General features: G+C 35.6%; 1 protein-coding gene across 2 annotated transcripts in view; it reads right to left on the reverse strand.

Moving 5' to 3' along the window:
- Positions 1-4,112: 4,112 nt before the first annotated feature.
- The window catches only part of LOC105052691 (vacuolar sorting protein 18), a 40,422-nt gene continuing 26,946 nt past the window's right edge, over positions 4,113-17,588 (reverse strand). For both annotated transcript variants that reach the window (XM_010933600.4, XM_073244135.1), the window contains 7 exons: positions 15,903-16,008; positions 10,136-10,324; positions 7,409-7,636; positions 6,393-6,548; positions 5,404-5,565; positions 4,579-4,695; positions 4,113-4,489 (listed from right to left, as the gene is read on the reverse strand). In XM_010933600.4, coding sequence (XP_010931902.1) covers positions 4,319-4,489; positions 4,579-4,695; positions 5,404-5,565; positions 6,393-6,548; positions 7,409-7,636; positions 10,136-10,324; positions 15,903-16,008 — 1,129 coding nt within the window. In that variant the 3' untranslated portion in view covers positions 4,113-4,318. The remainder of the gene's footprint in view (positions 4,490-4,578; positions 4,696-5,403; positions 5,566-6,392; positions 6,549-7,408; positions 7,637-10,135; positions 10,325-15,902; positions 16,009-17,588) is intronic.

The raw sequence follows: 17,588 nt of genomic DNA on the forward strand, positions 1-17,588 counted from the left end.
TTCTTCTGTGGTCCTCGTACATAGATGTGATGTGCGTGGCCGGAAGTGTGAGGAAGTTAAGATTTTTAAACTTGCTAGGTTTGGCAGAGCTGCAGATAGGGGCACCATCTTTGGTGTTGGCCAACTCGAACTATGAAGCTATCAAGCGAAGTGGAACCTCCTCTTGAGGTTTAGTACTTTGGTTCGGTATCTGGGATGAAATTATAGTATGAGCTATTTCTGTGCTAAAGTATGAGAACAGAGTTTATTGCTAACAGCTCGGAAATCAAACGACGTTGCTGTTAAGCAAGATACTTCGGGTGAACATGGCTCGGAGCCTTTTCCCTAGCAGCAGATAAAACATCCACCATGATCGGCAAAGAAGAGGTCTCCAATTCAATACCCACCATTTGTTTAAACAATAACCAGCACTCTTGGGCAAAGGGGCATCAACAAATCACATGATTGATATCCCCCAAAGGCTTGGAGCGATAAGCGCACGCACATTGATCCAGCCCCAACATACCTCTGGGAAATAAAATGATTTGATTCTCATTGGCACCTCCAACTTCCATGTCCACCAAAATGGCCTGAATGGCTGTTGGTGGTGCATCTGAGACAATAAAGGATGCATCTCCTTGATGAAATGTTTGTTCCCCTATTAGGTTCCCAGACAAGTTGATTTTACTCACATTCAGTAGCTATTGGAATGGATAAAACACTAGTCATCATATCAGCTGAGAACAACCGAGCAATTAAAGCACCGTTCCTCTGTTCGTTGGGAGAGATCAAATCATTGAGACACAGATCAGCAAATGAAACCTCCGTATTTATGAAACTGGGCCAAGCTCTAATTGGCAATAAGGGATAACCAAGGATCATTTAGCACATTGACCGACTGCCCACCCCCAATTGACCACAGACAGTGATACTCAGCAATGTGACTACCGTTACATATCTTTCTCCAAATCATGGAAGTGTGCCTAGGCTTAGTATAAGATTCCCATGAACCAGTAAATTATATTTGGCTGAAACCACATTAGCCCACAAAGATTGGTTTTACCATAAGTTGAGCTGCAAGCTTGCAAAAGAAGGCTTCCCTTTTCTGGTGTAGGGACACCAATCTAAGACCACAGTTGTTGATAGGCATACACAGTCAATCCCAGGCCACTAAGTGAAGCCCTTTTTTATCTCCTAAATAAACCCAAAGAAAGGCTCCAAACTCTTTTTCAAGTTTCTCAATTATACCACTAGGCATATGAATACATGAGAGGGTATATAAAGGAATAGACATAAGACTGACTTGAGCAAAGTTGCTCTACTAGCTAAAGATAGCTTTCCATTGTCAGATAGAGATCCACCAAGTCATCTTATCATGACGAAATGATAATGCTCTTGCTCTTAAAGGCTAGCAAAGAGCTGAATCCTGTGAAACCATTTTATAGAAGTTCATTGATATCTTCTTTTTATAAAGCAAATCGATTTCGATTCCTGAATGATCCACATCAGATTGACCCACTGTTTCCTATTTTGTACAAAAGAACCCTGCCTTATTCACTAATTCGTGGGAAGATATTGAACTTTTGGATTTAAAAAATATATTTCAAAGACCATTGTTTTCATTTAGATCAATAAGCCTCTAGATTTGTCTGACTAATTCTCCTTGGAATAGAAGGGCTGATCATAAATTGAGATTTAGCAATATTAACAGCTTGGCAAGAAATAGAACTGTATGCATCAATTATGGCCTTCATGCATCCAATATCCTGAATTGTGGCTCTTGCTACAAGAAGACAATCATCCGCAAATAAAAGATGTTATACCAATGGACCCCCTTTAGGTACCCTATAAGTTTTCCATAAATTACTTTCCACTGCATAATGAAGAAATTGAGAAAGAACTTACTAGCATATAATAAATAGCTAAGATGATAACGGTCATCCTTTCCTCAATGCCTTAGAAGTCCAGAACCAAGACATCGGAGATCTATTACTAAGTAATGCTAATTTAGGCTTCAAAATATTTGCCTTAACCCATCCAATGAACTGTGAATGAAAACTAAATTGGGATAAGACTTGAACCAAAAATGGCCAATAAACTCTATCATATGCCTTATCCATATTTATCTTCATCATTACCAAACCTCTAGAAGGTGAGGCTCTTTGCAGTCAACGCATTATTTCTTAAGCCACTAAAATGCTATCCATTATGTTTCGACCTTGAACAAAGGTTTCTTGCTCTTTGAAAATTATGTTAGCCACTAAAATGCTATCCATTATGTTTCGACCTTGAACAAAGGCTTCTTGCTCTTTGAAAATTATGTTGGACAACAGAGATTGGAATCTATTGGCCAAAACTTTCGTAACAATTTCGTATATAGTGTTATACGGACTAATTGGCCTATAGTCATTGACTCCCATGGGATTACTTTTTTTGGGTACCAAAACTAGAAAGGTCCTCTTCCACAATTTTGGCATCATTGCTTGAGAAAAGAAGTGTTGAATAGCTTGGCACACATCATTTTTAATGATACTCCAAAAATGGTGGAATAAAAAGCTTGGAAATATATGGAAATCTATCCGGCCCAAGAGCTGCATACTATACACTGCTTCCTCAATTTCCTGTGCAGTGACTTGTCCAATCAATTAGTCAATTTGTATTTCAGTTATAGATGAAGGAATCGCCGGAATATCCATCACCTCCACATCCGACTACATTGTCCACCTTTGTTGGAAATGAGACAAGAAACTTGACTATATCCTCTTGGTCCGTCACCTGTTCACCGTTACTATGAGATACTTATGAAAAAAGCTTGAATTAACTTCCCCTGCTTTCAACCAAATAATTCTAGACTTCTAGTTCCATAAAACCTCTTGAAGGTAAAGAGTCTCATGATAGGCTTGAAGATAACAAAGGAGCTGAAAATGTTGTTCATTGAGAGGCCATGCTGTAGCGACTCTAATAATTACAGCCTATAGATCTCATCATATAATCACTGCCTTTATGGGTATTTTTATAACCGCAATGACAATTTGATCCTCTGGGAGTGGTTTCGATCGCACCGGCCGCCAAGCTTGCTTAATCACCTCTTGGATCCCACCACAATACAACCCATTTTTTTCAAATCTAAATGGAAAAGATCTTCGATTATCGGATTCATTTAAAGAAAAAAGAAGAGAATAATGGTCTGAAGCAAATTTGGTTAAGTAGGTCATTGGAGCATCTAAGAAAAGATCAAGATAATAATTAGATACAAAAAGTTTATCGATCCTTTCTCATACCCTAGCCAAACCCAATCTATTATTACACTAGTATATATAATATATTATACTATATTATTATATATAATAATATTTATATAATATATATTATAATAATATAATATAATATTATATTATTATATATAATAATATTTATATAATAAAAAATATAAAAAATATGGATAGATTTTAACAACTTGTTCAGAAAACTGATAATGCAAAAGAACATGAATAAACTATTTTCCTATTTAAATGTTGCTTAAAAAATATTTACCTAGAAAAATACATATTCCCAGATAAATTTTTTATCCTCAAAAAAGCAAAACCTAAAAGTATCATTTAAATCATAGCTGAAACTTAGTAAGACCTCAAACATAAAATATTTTGACTTCATAAAATTTGGCTATCTTGCTGCACATGATCAAAAGGTCTATCTCATCATTCAAGATACTCCTATGATATGGTAGTTGTTGACTTGTTGTTAACACTATATAACAGTAGACAAAATACACTGAGTTTAGACAGTAGTCTCATCACCTCGAAACTCAAGCAGAGGCTCCACAATAATTGTTGCCTCTAATCACATTCATTAGGGTTATTTCCTGAAACCATGATTAATTTGGAGTGATGCTCTAGGGTTGGCTCATTGAATAACATAAAAGAGTTTGGCTTTGAACCCGAGCACAAAGTTTAATCCCAACAAGATCCCAGTCATGTTATGGAATTATGATGACTAGGCTTAGATAAATCTCACGTTTTGACTTCATTGAAACTGAACTGATTCAGTATCAAGTGGACAGTGATTGAGTTCCTGGTGTTGAATTTATGCTAATAAATTTAAAGATCCAGCAAATCCAGGCCCAACCATACAGATTGCAATTTTACCAGGTTCTACTAACCATAGAATGGTTTGATTTCCAAAGATTGCAAAAGATGCTTGGTAATATGGAAAACTGAACAAAGAATATGACCAAACCAAAATGTACATCCAATTAGTTGCACATACAAGTTTACATGCCTACTGGAAAAATGGTTAGCCTTACAGATGAAATACCGATAGTGCAGTCCAAATCCAAAAATCATATGGTCATTGGCAGAATTTTTTGAGTTGCAACCTGAGGCTTGATCTCCCACGAAGCCATTTGATCAGCCTCTTCAGGCAGGATGAAAGGCAATGAGATCTCTCGGATCATTAGGTCCCCACAGAATGGGCACTCACTGGCTATAGCATCATCCAGCTGTGACCGCAGCTGTCCCACAAATTCATGTATATGCATGTCAATGTAGCACTAACTCAACATTCACCATGAATATTACATAAGGTTCATATCATACTTACCTTATCTATAGGCGTCATGCTCGTGATGGATTCACCATTTGCACTGCCATTTGATTCCTTTGTTGCTTTATCCCCAAGTAAACTGAGCTGCTTCTGGAGGTCCAGGATATATTCAGCCTACATCAAACATATAATAAATAGTTTAAAGAAAGCACAATTATGATTGCACTCTTATCCTTTAGAGTACGTAGTGTCTCCACCAGGGAGAAAAAAAAACGAGTGATCCAAGAAACTATGTTATCTGCTTTCCAGAAAAAATGAATTAGATGAGGCTGAACAGAATAAACACAGATGGTTTAGATATTTCTAACACATGCGCAAAATTTGAAAAGACTTTTATGGGGAAGTATTATTATTACAGTAATTGCTGGCAGAGATAATAATTATGCTCAGATCGGTAGACATGAAATAATTACTGAAATAACATAGCGATACAAGAAAGCACAACAAAGATTTACTGTGGAACAGGAGGGTCACTGGAAGTACATTATTTGTACAAAAATTGAAGTATGCAACTGTCTTATTAACGCCCGTTTACTGCATCATTTTAAGGAGGGTAAAAATGTCCTGCCGATTGTATGGAGGACATTTGCGAAATTGCTCTGCAGAAGATGTTCACTCACATAACAGTGGCATCTTAGCAGAATTTTATTCAGATTCGCTAAATTAGTATTTGTTGCTTTAAAAACTTCAGGATATACAACCTTTTACTAATAAGGATCTCTTGCAAAAGATTTATAGCAACATCATTTTTTAAGAACTTCCACAGGAACACATCATAACATGGGAATCATAGAAACAGAAACATGGCAACTTGTGACTTACCCGAGTCTGGCTTGTGCATTGAGTAACATGAGCAATCAGACATTGAGCATGAAAGGCATGCCCACAAGGAAAGACATAAAATGGGGCCATAGGTCCAACTGATGTATAACCCCTTGCTAACCGTTGTGTTCCACCAGATGTTAATATTTTGCGCTTGCAACCCTAGTAACATAACACAGAAAAAAGGTAGGTAAGAAGATCGCACGTGTATCTAGACTTCTCGGCACAAGAACATAATGATTTTTTGAACTTAGAAGTTAAAACAAAGCATATGAATTCAACATACATGCCTATATAATATAGTTTCAAGATGAAAGAAAAAGAAAACAAAGTGAAAATCAAAATCAACTTTGATGGCAGAAAGTAGGTCCTTTTTTCCCCATATCTATGAGAATTCACCATATCTTAAGTGGGCATTAGGAAACCATGTAATCAAGTCAAAATGCTGAAGCACTAAACCACAGTGATTAGGTCCTAAAAAATGAAATATATAATCAGGATTAGTTTCAACTGAGGTTTGCTGTATTAGTACCGGGCACTGTATCAGTATCTTACTAGTATAGTATGGACCGGTATAGTCACTCCCATACTGAAATATGGCATGCTGCTAGAGATGACATAGTAGCAAGACCGTGTAAGTACAGTATTGTAACGAACTGCTCTATCATACCAATACCTTACCAGTATGATATGATATGCCCAATATTGGGTGGTACGGATGCATGGGTTGGTCGATACAGTAAACCAGGATTTCAAATTTTCCATTTATGTTGCAATGTCCTTGGCTAGCCATCAAGACTAGCCTTCAAAATTGCCAAACTTAATGTTAGTTTAGGTACAATTACTATGTTTAAGTGAACACAGACATTTGAATCAATAGTTACTGTTTGAGACAAAATAGTCACAACAGTGGGAGGATTTTTCCAAATAAAAGAACATTTTATAGGATAAAAAGGAAAACATTGACAATTCATCCCATGGACCAGTACCCCGCATTCTGCATCACGATCAATAACAGCAAATCTTTGAGCAAGGGCACTGATATCATTCCTTATGTTGTCAGCCCCATGCGTAGCATCATTCATCTCCTGTTTCAGTTGCTCGATCTGCTTGTTGTAGTCCTCCAAGGATGTGCAGATAGCTTCCTATAATATACCAAATAAATTTTAATGTTAGGTTGCTAAGTGACAATTAGGAAGTCCTCACAATAATAAGAATTTTTCCACCAAAAAGGCAAGTATTTGAGTCTTGATTCTTATGTCTAGCACTACACCTGCACAAAGTAGACTACAAAAACTTTGAACTCATGAGAACATTATGCTTGATTTACATATTTTATATAGGAAAGCTGTTTCAGCCGATGCCCAGCTGAGGCTTTCACTGTCTTCCAGAGCAGCATGATCCTGTTAAACATGTCTGCTCCATGCGCAGATATACAGTGGAGTAACTTGCAATTTCAATTATTTTACTATGGGAACTTAAGCAGCAAGCATGCTTGCATGTAACACAGAATACCAAGCAGCATGAGCAGACATGCTGTAAACAATATACTGTTGCAGGAAAAAACTTGGACTTTAATGTGGCAAAAAGAACTCAACTGGGTGATTCCAGGTTACAGGCCACTTAGGCCTTGAGTTTTACAGTGGTACACATTCCAAAACCATCCATGACAATGTTAACAGAACTAAAAGAGCTGCTTTGGAACAAATTGCCATGTTAATTAAAAGAACAAATTTCCATTTATTTATTTATGCAAAAACTATGTGGAGCATACATTTTGGTATATTTTGGATATTGTAGTCATTAAACTGTTTTTTAATTGGTCTCACACTCAAGGTTTGATCAGATTTTTTTTTTTTTTTTTTGAAATGCTTAAAAGATTATAATTAGATTTCCTTTAAAAATGTGGCTGACATGCTTTCTTTTTTTTTTTCCCCAATCTTGTCTAAAGTAGCAAATAATCATTGTATATTAGAATGCTTGAAGCACATCAAAAGAATTTTACTTTGAAGTCATCAATCAGTGCAAAGTCTGGAAAGAATGGCAAAATATCCTCAATCTTCAGCAGGCCATCAGTTTCCTTGAGAAATGCTATTGCCTTCCTTATATTCTCCCTTTTAACTCCTTTTTCTTGCTCAATTACATGCTTGGCCACCATAAGCCATAGCTTCTTTCTTAGATCCTCATCATCTTCAACCTTGTCCGCTTCTGCCATAGCAAGCTCTGGGTCTACCTAGTGGAAGGTCAATCATTCAAACATAATGACAAAGCTTTTAGAATATTGAATATCTAGGAGGAAGCACAAAATCTTATGATGCTGTCCACAAATAAGTTATCACAATGCTGCCTCAAACAAGAGATAATGCAGTTTCAAGACTCAAAAGAAACATATAACATCAGTAAGAACAATTACAATACTCTCAGAAACATGTCAGTGATTTTTACTGCAAGACTTCTTTGTTCTCACGCACGATATGCAAACAACAACTATCATACTCTATAACCTATATCAGAAAGTAATTAGTACTAGATATAATTGCATGATTTAGCAAGCAGTGTCAAAATAATCTGAAAAATAGTGAACCATAGAAAACCAATCAGTAGAGTTCAATGAATCATATTATTTTTTTCCCAGTTACCATCGAGCATTCACAGGTCCCAAAATTTAATATGTGCATCAAATTAATAATAAGATTATGCCTATGTAAAAGGCAATATTAACCAGCATGCCGAATTACAGTTACCTTCTACTACAATTAGTTAGAGGGTGTGCATAAGCATCTAGATCCAGGTCCCAAAATCCAGGCCACACCAACCAACTTAAAAGGTCTAGCATAAAATCTAGAGATTTGAGTCAGGTATACAGGTTCGGTATAGCTCAGTACTCACGAATATTATTATTGCTCTTGCAACCTAATCAGTTTTTTGCTCTAAAGACTGATTCGTTCTAAATTCAAGGTTAATTAATAAACATTTTTTTACTTCTGAAGAATTCTCTAGCACAAGATCTGATTTTTAGCTCTGCAAAATATTAGCCCACTCTGATTATTATAGAAAAGATATATAACAAAACCCAAAGTCCAGATGTGATTCCTATCAAATTAATTTTCAAATACAAATGAGGATTGGTACAAAGGACCTAGATTCAAGTCCTGCCCTCACTTGGATTTCGGCTAGAATTTCTCCATCCTGGTTCTACAACAAATCAAAAACAATTAAATAATATAACACATTTGAAACATAAATTAATAATAATAATAATCCATAATCAGCATGCAGAAATCTGAATATATAGTGCGACGCATTTGAATGAAAGGAAGCATCAATCTAAACTAAATAGTAAAACAACTAGTCTAGGGCATGTACAGTTGCATCACATTTGTAGTTAAGGCACTAAAAAGAATATGATTTGGAAAATGCATGCCAAAACAAAGAATATATTCGTTGTTGAATGATGAAAACAATGGTGTAACCTGAACAAAGGAATAAAAAATCTATACGACATGGAAAAAAGACAGATAATCAAGATCACTTAACCTTCGGATTGATGAAGCTCAGACCAAGGATAGTGCAAAAAAGAGATAAGAGAAAGCAACACAGCTGCAGCCACATATGATCAAATATTTCTGTAAGCCATTCTTCTTTATCAGCCCTAGAAGCCCATCTAGCCTATAAGGATTCCAAAAGAGCCTAGGATTCACAAATAAGGGAGATCTAGCAGTGAAGGGGACAAGTAAGAGAGGAAAGAAGGAAGAGGGACAAGATCAAGAGAAAAGACATGGAAATAGAAAGAAAGGAATGTGCAAAAGCGACTAAGGTAGTGACAGGGATTTGAGTACTTTGTTCTGTGCTTGTGTTGGTCAAGCCCTAGCACAGTATGTATTATGCCATGTGAATCGGTCTAGTCACATGCTCAACCACATGTTAAGGCTCATGAAAACCAATTCCGGTCCCCCAGCAGTCATTACTAGTGTGTGCCAGATCATCAATGATTAATATGGACTGGAAGGAACTAGCATATACAATACAGAGGTACATATCCTTGTGCTGCACTGATACATTAATGGCACGATATGTATAAACGGCATGGAACAACATGGTATGGTACCTCATAACAACCAAGAAAGGAAAAACTAAAGGAGAAACCCAGGTGAAGATTGCTGTTATAGGAACCTTCAATTGGTAAGAATCCCCAGCCACCCTTCAATCTCTTGGATCTCCATATCTCATTTTTCTATTAATCTAAGGACATCAAATAAGACATCAAATCACTTAAATTCTCATGTGACAGGCATGTAACCAATTAAGTAGGCTGAAACAATCCCATATGAAAAGATGAAATAAGCCAAACTAAAAAGAAAACATAGACAAATGCCCTAGAATATGTTGGTCATAAAAGTAAGTTGGCACAAAGCATATTACCAATCCCATAACACTTAACAAACAGAAAACATATTATCACTTGCATATTCTGTCAAAAACACAGAAAACTAAAAACTGAATGATATTAAAGACATTTAAATATGTCATGCTGTTATCACATGTCATGCAGTTAATACTAGAATATCTGCTGACCAATGCAGGTTTGAACTTGGTAATCTTCCCCAAAATATTCAGGAAAGACACCTTATAATGCAGTGACATTTGTGTCTGGCAGGTACTATGCAAATTAGAGAATAGTGAAAAATAATAAAGGACTTTATAAAGAAAAAAATTAATTAACCATTTTTACCTGCAATGCGAGAGCGACAGCTTCTTCATGCATGGACATCATACTGTATATATGAACACAAGCACGCATACGTTTTTCCTTGAGGCACAGTCGCAATGCATATTTGGGATCATAAAAGAACTCAGGGCCACTGCTTCGTCCTTTACCAAACTTGCATTGTAAAAAACGCAGTAGAGCACTCTCATCTTCCTGAACATAATATCACAAAATAATTGCTGTTATATAGTGAAGATGATTACTTGGCAGCCATTTATAAACCAAAACACACAATACTGCAGTGATATCACACATGAAATAGCTTTGCTGTATCATGTTTCAACATAAAATAGTGCATGACAATTTTTCTCAATCTTATGGTTCTTGCAGTTAAACATTAAGATGCTTGAAGAGTAATTGAAGTTGCATCTGCACACATGAAACATATAAGATCAGAAGCACTTCACAGGTCAGATACCTAAAACATGGATTCTTAACTACCCATAGTAAAACACAATATGGCATGTTGGAGATGTTTGTCATATACGTGACCATTACAAGTCAAGTTCTAATTGAAAATAAATTGATAAATTCAATTGAGATGCTCAAGATAGCCTACATCTAATGCCTGAGCCAGAAAACATTGAAAATTGGAAAATATGAAATATGATACTTGCACACTCTAAGATTTCTCTTCACAAAATGATTTGCGCAGATGACTTTGGTTATTAGAATGTAGTTCACTACGGAAGAAATGCAATCATCCTTTGCTTCAAAATTGATGTTTTTACTGCAATGACAAAATGTTGGTACAGTCAAATTCACGGTCAGGTACAGTTTTCCTTCAATTTGAGCATAATATTATGTTTTCACAACAAAATCATTGTTCTGCAAAAAAAATGACCAGTCAAGCACTGTTTTCCCAAGATAATTGTCCACCTGATTTAATATGTTTGACACAACAAACTGTTGGTGCTGCTAAAATGCACTAGCAGGCAACACTGTCTCTGAGTTTTCTAACCTAATTATTTGAAATGTGGTTAGACGAATTCTGAGCCAAGGGTCCTTGTATTCTAATATAATGCACCTTGTATTCTCAATAAACCTAAAAATCATCTAGAAACTTCAAGCATTTTCACTAAGTCTACAGTATTTTTTAGTCACGTCCTGGATATAGGTAAGTAAATCTTTAGGGCTACATCATTCTACAGGTTTGGTGTACCATGTAGTCACTTTTCCTGATTTTAGTGATTCATGATTTTTAAGAAACAGTCAAAGCTTTGGGCAAGGATGGTTTTTTCTTTTCCTTATTCATGCTTTATTCATTAAACACCCTATATGTGAAGGATGGATTTAATTTGCAACTGAAAAGATCAAGTAACACATAATTCAAATAATGAGTTTCTTCATGCAAAATTTTGTAAGAACCTTTTAAAACTTCTTAATGTTTTACTAAAGATCGGCCCACAAGCATTTCAGTTTCTCGTCATTATAACAGAATTTAAGCAAATCATCCATAGAATAGCAAAAGAAAACGTAACAATTTTATTAACCATTTGACTGGGTAAAAAAGAGTTGCTTGTTTGTCCTAAACATGTTAATGTTCAAAAAATAGTAAAAGTTTCATAGCTGTCCAATTTCTACACAAATCAAGTATTTAATAGTACAGATTCTACAAGCATGGGATCCATGCATCAGCATGTCCACTGCTTCCAATCACACATTTATTGGTGTTGTAAGGAAATATTGAAAAGGTCATTTATCTAAGTTGCTGTCTGATTTCAAAGTAAATTTACAAAAAAACAGGAAATAATTATAAATTAGCAGAAATTTCTAAATGAAATTGTTCTTTAGTATTTCCACCACCTAATCTAAAAAAGCTCAGCAAAAAGAGAAGCGAAGAAAAGGCTCCACCAAAATTTCTGAACAAAATGAACAACATTTTATTTTCAAAGTTCTTGAAGAACACATAAAATTCAATAAATTTCACCAAAAAAGAAAATAAAACACAGCAAGAAAATTGCATAAATCTCAATCTGCTTTCTGTAATAACATGACCACAAGTTCCAAAACTCCTAGAACCATCTCGAACATGGTCCAACAAAAAAATTTATAATGTGGGATGATAACTTTTACATGAGTTATTTGAATTCTTTCTCATTGTTAGGCTTCCATCATATCAATCTAATATGGAACATTGTGATAAAAAGTGTTTGATATGGCATGATAGATACCATTTCCCTAATCAAATGTTTAAGATAATGTTCTTGACAGAGAACATGATCATGCTGACAAGGTTCACCATCTCGGTACCAAGCCTTGTACCTAGTATCGATATGCTCGGTACGGGGGTTAGTTTGGCAATATTGATGCTTCGCACAGGTCCGTTACAATATAATTGATATGTATCGGTACTGATTGGTACAACATCCATGATCATGCATCTTTATCAACATTTATCATCTCATTTTCTATAGCTGTGCTAGTAACCAAGAAGCATTTCATTGTACAATGTTAGCATTTCAACTACTGTTGAAAGCAAGTTATCCATACCAACAGTACAATTAAGTGTTTCTTGAACACTTCCTGCACAATAATTGAAATCCTGAAACATATTTAGGAGTCTAGTCTCTCTTATCAATGTACATGGAGTACACATGAACTTCTAAATGTACGCGTTAAAGATGTCCTCTACTGTAGGTTCCTCAATCATATGCAGCTTCCAGGATGCCAATTGTTGTTGTAAAACTCAGGGTAATTAGTGTACATACTAAGCACTGGAGGGATGCAACTCCTCTAAAGGCTCAAGCTTTTGCTTGCTGATGCTAACTTTTTCTTCTATAACTACTTACTAGTTACCGCTTTAACTAATCAGAGAGCAAAGAAATAGATGAAAAAATGGGGAACTCACAGATGTACACGTTAAGAAGTCTTAGCAGTAATAGAAGAGATCATTATTTTTTAATCCAACGGTGCTGCTCCAAAATAAAAAAAACAATAAGACCTCCAAAATAATTGTAATAAATTTGGACCAAGACTTTGCAGAAAAATAAAGTAAAACATAAAACATCCTTCTAGGACCTTTTATTAAGAGGATACAAAGCAACAAGAATTAAGCTTGAAATAAGGTTTGCCAATCCTTTGCAATATGATCTGTCATCACGTCAAACATCAAAATAATTGCAAATCTTAGAATGACATATCAGCCCAAGATACTGCATGCAATAGATTGTATATTGGCAATTTCTTAGTCAGATTCGAAACAAGAAGATCATAAACGAGAAGTCAGGTAATAATATAATAAAAAACATTAGTTCTGCTAACATTTTCTGAAATTGTAGCAGCTAAATCTCTAACGGAAAGACCTGACACAATTTCCATGTTCAAGATACATTCATCCAAGAAAAGGTAATTCCACATCTGAGTGGCAGCACCAGTTGGCTTCTTGACTTCTTGGAAATATAACTGACCTTCAGCTTCTATCAAGTAACTAGATGTTCATTGAAATATAGCAAATCCAATTTTTATACTGAAATATATAATTGGTCATTTTCCATGTTAGTAATACTAGCTACAATGCAAGTGTTTATGCACATTATGTTACTAAAAAATGACTTGGCATATGTTATGTAAAAGTAAATTATTACAATTCTAATATCTTGTAGTCAGATCAAATGTCATTTTGCCTATATGGGTTTGGGTCTAATAATAATGGAAGATATAATCATTGCAATTTTCTTCTGAAAACTTCAATACATTTTTTTCTCCATCAGACAGAAATGCCCCTGGCCCCTCCCATACCTGCACAGTTCTGTAATAGAACTTGCACAAGTATTGAAAATCAATTCCACAATGTGGACAAGGTAGCATTATAAAAAAAAAATTGCAAAATTCTGAACATTGTTTGCAGTAACTTTACACAAATTTTAAATGTAAGTTGAAGAAATTTTGTCAGTACTGCACAAAACAGCCAAAAGCATGGGCAGGTATGGCAGCACATCAGGGGCACAAATTCCCTCTGGTAGCATAAAATAATAGAAGGTTGCAAAAAGAAAAACGAGAGTATCAACATTGCAAATAGTAAAATCATCTATACTTTACCAAATCCCCAGGTAGGTAAAATATAGTCGGAGTTGTTTATCAAAGGACAACAGAGAGATGAAAAATGAAAGGTGGTTTGGTTCTTGAGGGGTTTCGGGTCTCAAAGAGGAAAGACACCACACGGGAGTCACTGGCTATAGTAGGGGCAGTTCATTTATGAATTGGACTAGACTCTGCATTCTCTTTCAAATCTAAAAATCTAAAGTCGACAAGAGATAAAGAGAGATTGTGGGTTTTCATTAAGAAATCAGACATAAATTAATTGAGGTTGTGTCTGAGTAGGAACGAAGCCACGGCCCCATTGAGTTCTAAAACAGACATATAAGAATTTTTTTTTCTTTTTTTGCTTTTTCTTTCACATGGAAAACCAAGCCTGTATATCATAAGTGGTAAAGAAAAAATCCACATGGTAGGGTATTCATCTTCTTGAAAAGTTCATGAGGTATTAGGAAAGATCTCAGCATAGATGAAGTTCTAGAGTTATTTTGGGGCAACTCAATGATAAGGAGCCTGCTATGCAATGAAAAATATATATGTTATTACGTTATAGGTTACTCAAGGGTAGTTGTTGGTTGCTGGGGAACAAAGTACATTTGGATTAAGGGATTAAATTGTGGATCCCAATACTCTCATACAGCTGATCTTAAGGGAGTAAGCCCATGCCTGGGTCTAGAGAAAATCTAGTTAAATAGCTTACAAGAGGGTTTCTACGAGATACATCAAATCATATAAAGGGATTAGGGCTCACAGTTTAAACAGGAAATCTAGTTAAATTGGGAGTGGATTCGATTAGAGAAACCGTGTGCAAACAAGTGGGAGTATTTAGGGGGCTGAAAAAATTGGGATGTATTGGCACTTCTATATTGTTGTTAGAAGAGGATAACACAACTCTGAGAATTTATCATTTACTTTGTTAATGATGAACAAACAGATAAAAAATTACTGGCATATCGACTTATGAGTCTCAAGAGGTGAGATGATTTACAGGTACAAAGACCACATCAACTGTCAATTTCTCATGAAGAACAGAAAAAATAGAGAGCTGATGGGAGTACAGAAAATCGAAACCCCCCTTCCTCAGTAGATGGTTGTCCACATAACCTTGTCCACATAACCATAAACTCTAAGGACATGAGAGTAAGAACAATATGAGATGTCAAAGTCAACAAATCATTGATTCAGAAATGACATTTTCTAACAGAAATCCACTTCCACCATTTGTTATATATAAGGAAGCATCTTGTCTGAAATTGCATGCTAAAAAGCTTAAATCCATCAAAGATGCACTGCAAGATCTCTCCATTTCCATAAAAGGGTCTTTGTAACTTCATCTTCTAGCGTATCCAACACGCACAACAAGAAATTTGTCAGCTAATTTTTTTCTATGCTTTATATAAAGTAATAAAAGAGAACAGCATGTCTGAAACTACACCAAGACCAAAAGAACATATGTGGAAATGCATAATAAATCTCTGTAATCTTAGCTTTATCTTTGAGTCAGAAGAATAATCAGATGATATAAGGTGGCTTGCCACCATTTTGCTCTTAAAAAGGGATTAGATGACCAGAAAAGCATAAAAGTAAAAGTCAAGACTCTAGAATAACAGAACATGCAATTTGAAATTTATGGATATAAACAAGAAGCAGAAACCTATCCAATGAAATTAACAACTATAATGATATATCTAACCTGCTTGGCATACAAGGAAAGCAACAAATTGTGCACTCCAGGATCTTCATTATGCAAATGATGGACACAGAATTCCAAATACTTGATGACTTCATGGGTTTCATTCCTGCATCCAGCATATTGTTATGTAGAACAATAGCAGCAAATAATTTCAAGGAAAGTTAGTTTACAAAATCAAGTACAGAAGAATAAAGCTCTAAGTGTGCAACTTTTGAAAGAGGAAAAATGAGGAAGCAGCTCCATTTGTGTATGTAGTGGTACAAGAATCATATAAAGTCTTTTTACAAATTATGTGGTCCAGTATCTTGGCTTCAGCTTACTAACAACAATATGAGGCTACTGTGATTTTGAAATCAAAGCAAATGATAGGAGTCCCTTGGGCCTTTTAAACCTCTGTGTGTTTGTGTGTGTGCACACGCATGTGCATGCACGTGTGTTTGTGTGATTGTGTGCGCGCGCATGTGTGTGCACGTGTGTGCCATAATTTGATTCTCTGGCTCGGTTATTTGAAGGTAGGGATGGATTAAAATATGAAAACACAACAAATGCAGTGTTGGTAGATGAAGACCAATTAGATTCCCAAGATGATGCAACATAGACAGTAGTAGTTACTCATTGAAGATCTAAAAATGTTTTAGTACAGGTGGTCCACACAAAATCATTGGCAGAGAAAAGGCTTTGATCTATATGTTATGTAGTGGAATTAGAGAGATGTCTTTCCAAATCTAAGAGGCCTTAAAATAAACTCGTCCAAAGACAAGCTAGATTATAGGAATCTATATTATTCAAGGGTTAAAGACCCAGTCCATCCTAAACATCCCCTACTGCAGCACAGAGAGAGAGAGAGAGAGAGAGAGAGAGAGGTTCTTGGGATAGGGGAAAGACCCTAGGTATCTCCAAACTAGGCCATCCCAATCTGTCCTGTTCCATCCTCGCCAGGGATAGATCAGGATTGATGTGTCCCAACAATTGGAATAGGCTGGCATCCTGTTTTTCACTAGGATGCCCCTTTGTCTTCTTTTTAATTTTTGATGGCTGTTTAGAGGCTTTCTTGTTTTTTTACTTAAATTCATGATTGTTTACCTCATGATATGATTGACTGTTGATGTTTCATTTAAATTTATTGTTATTTTTTTATTTTTTTCCAAACCACTGGTGCCATTACCAATATAGGCACCATAGAGGCATGGACCCAATCATTGGCTCAAAAGACCTAACCAAAATTTTGACAAGCAACTCTAAAAACCTCTAAACAATTTTTTTTTAAAAAAAAGAAAAGGACATCAAAATGAATCACTTAGATGCCAACCTTTCCCAAGTGTTAGAATAAGAGCACCTTGGTAGTGTCTGACCTGGCCCTAGAACAATACCCAGCCCTATATCAAGACTTAAACCCTTATTACCAAAGGTAACAGAGAGAATCAAGCAAATCATCAAAGGGTCTCAACTGTTTTCTAGAGCATGTTGAATGTCTAAAACCAAGCTCTCAAACAATACCTCATCAAGATATCTTAGTATCACACAAACTATGTTCACAATGGAAGATGTTGATCATTCGATAATTCATCATAGCCTATTGTGGACATAACCTTGCTTACTTGCATATGTAAAGATATACAAGGGATAAAACCTAATAGCAATATAGACTATTGATATATATAATCCAAATTCTAAACAATCAAATGC

This window comes from Elaeis guineensis, chromosome 10, assembly GCF_000442705.2.
Source record: "Elaeis guineensis isolate ETL-2024a chromosome 10, EG11, whole genome shotgun sequence".
NCBI lineage: Eukaryota > Viridiplantae > Streptophyta > Magnoliopsida > Arecales > Arecaceae > Elaeis > Elaeis guineensis.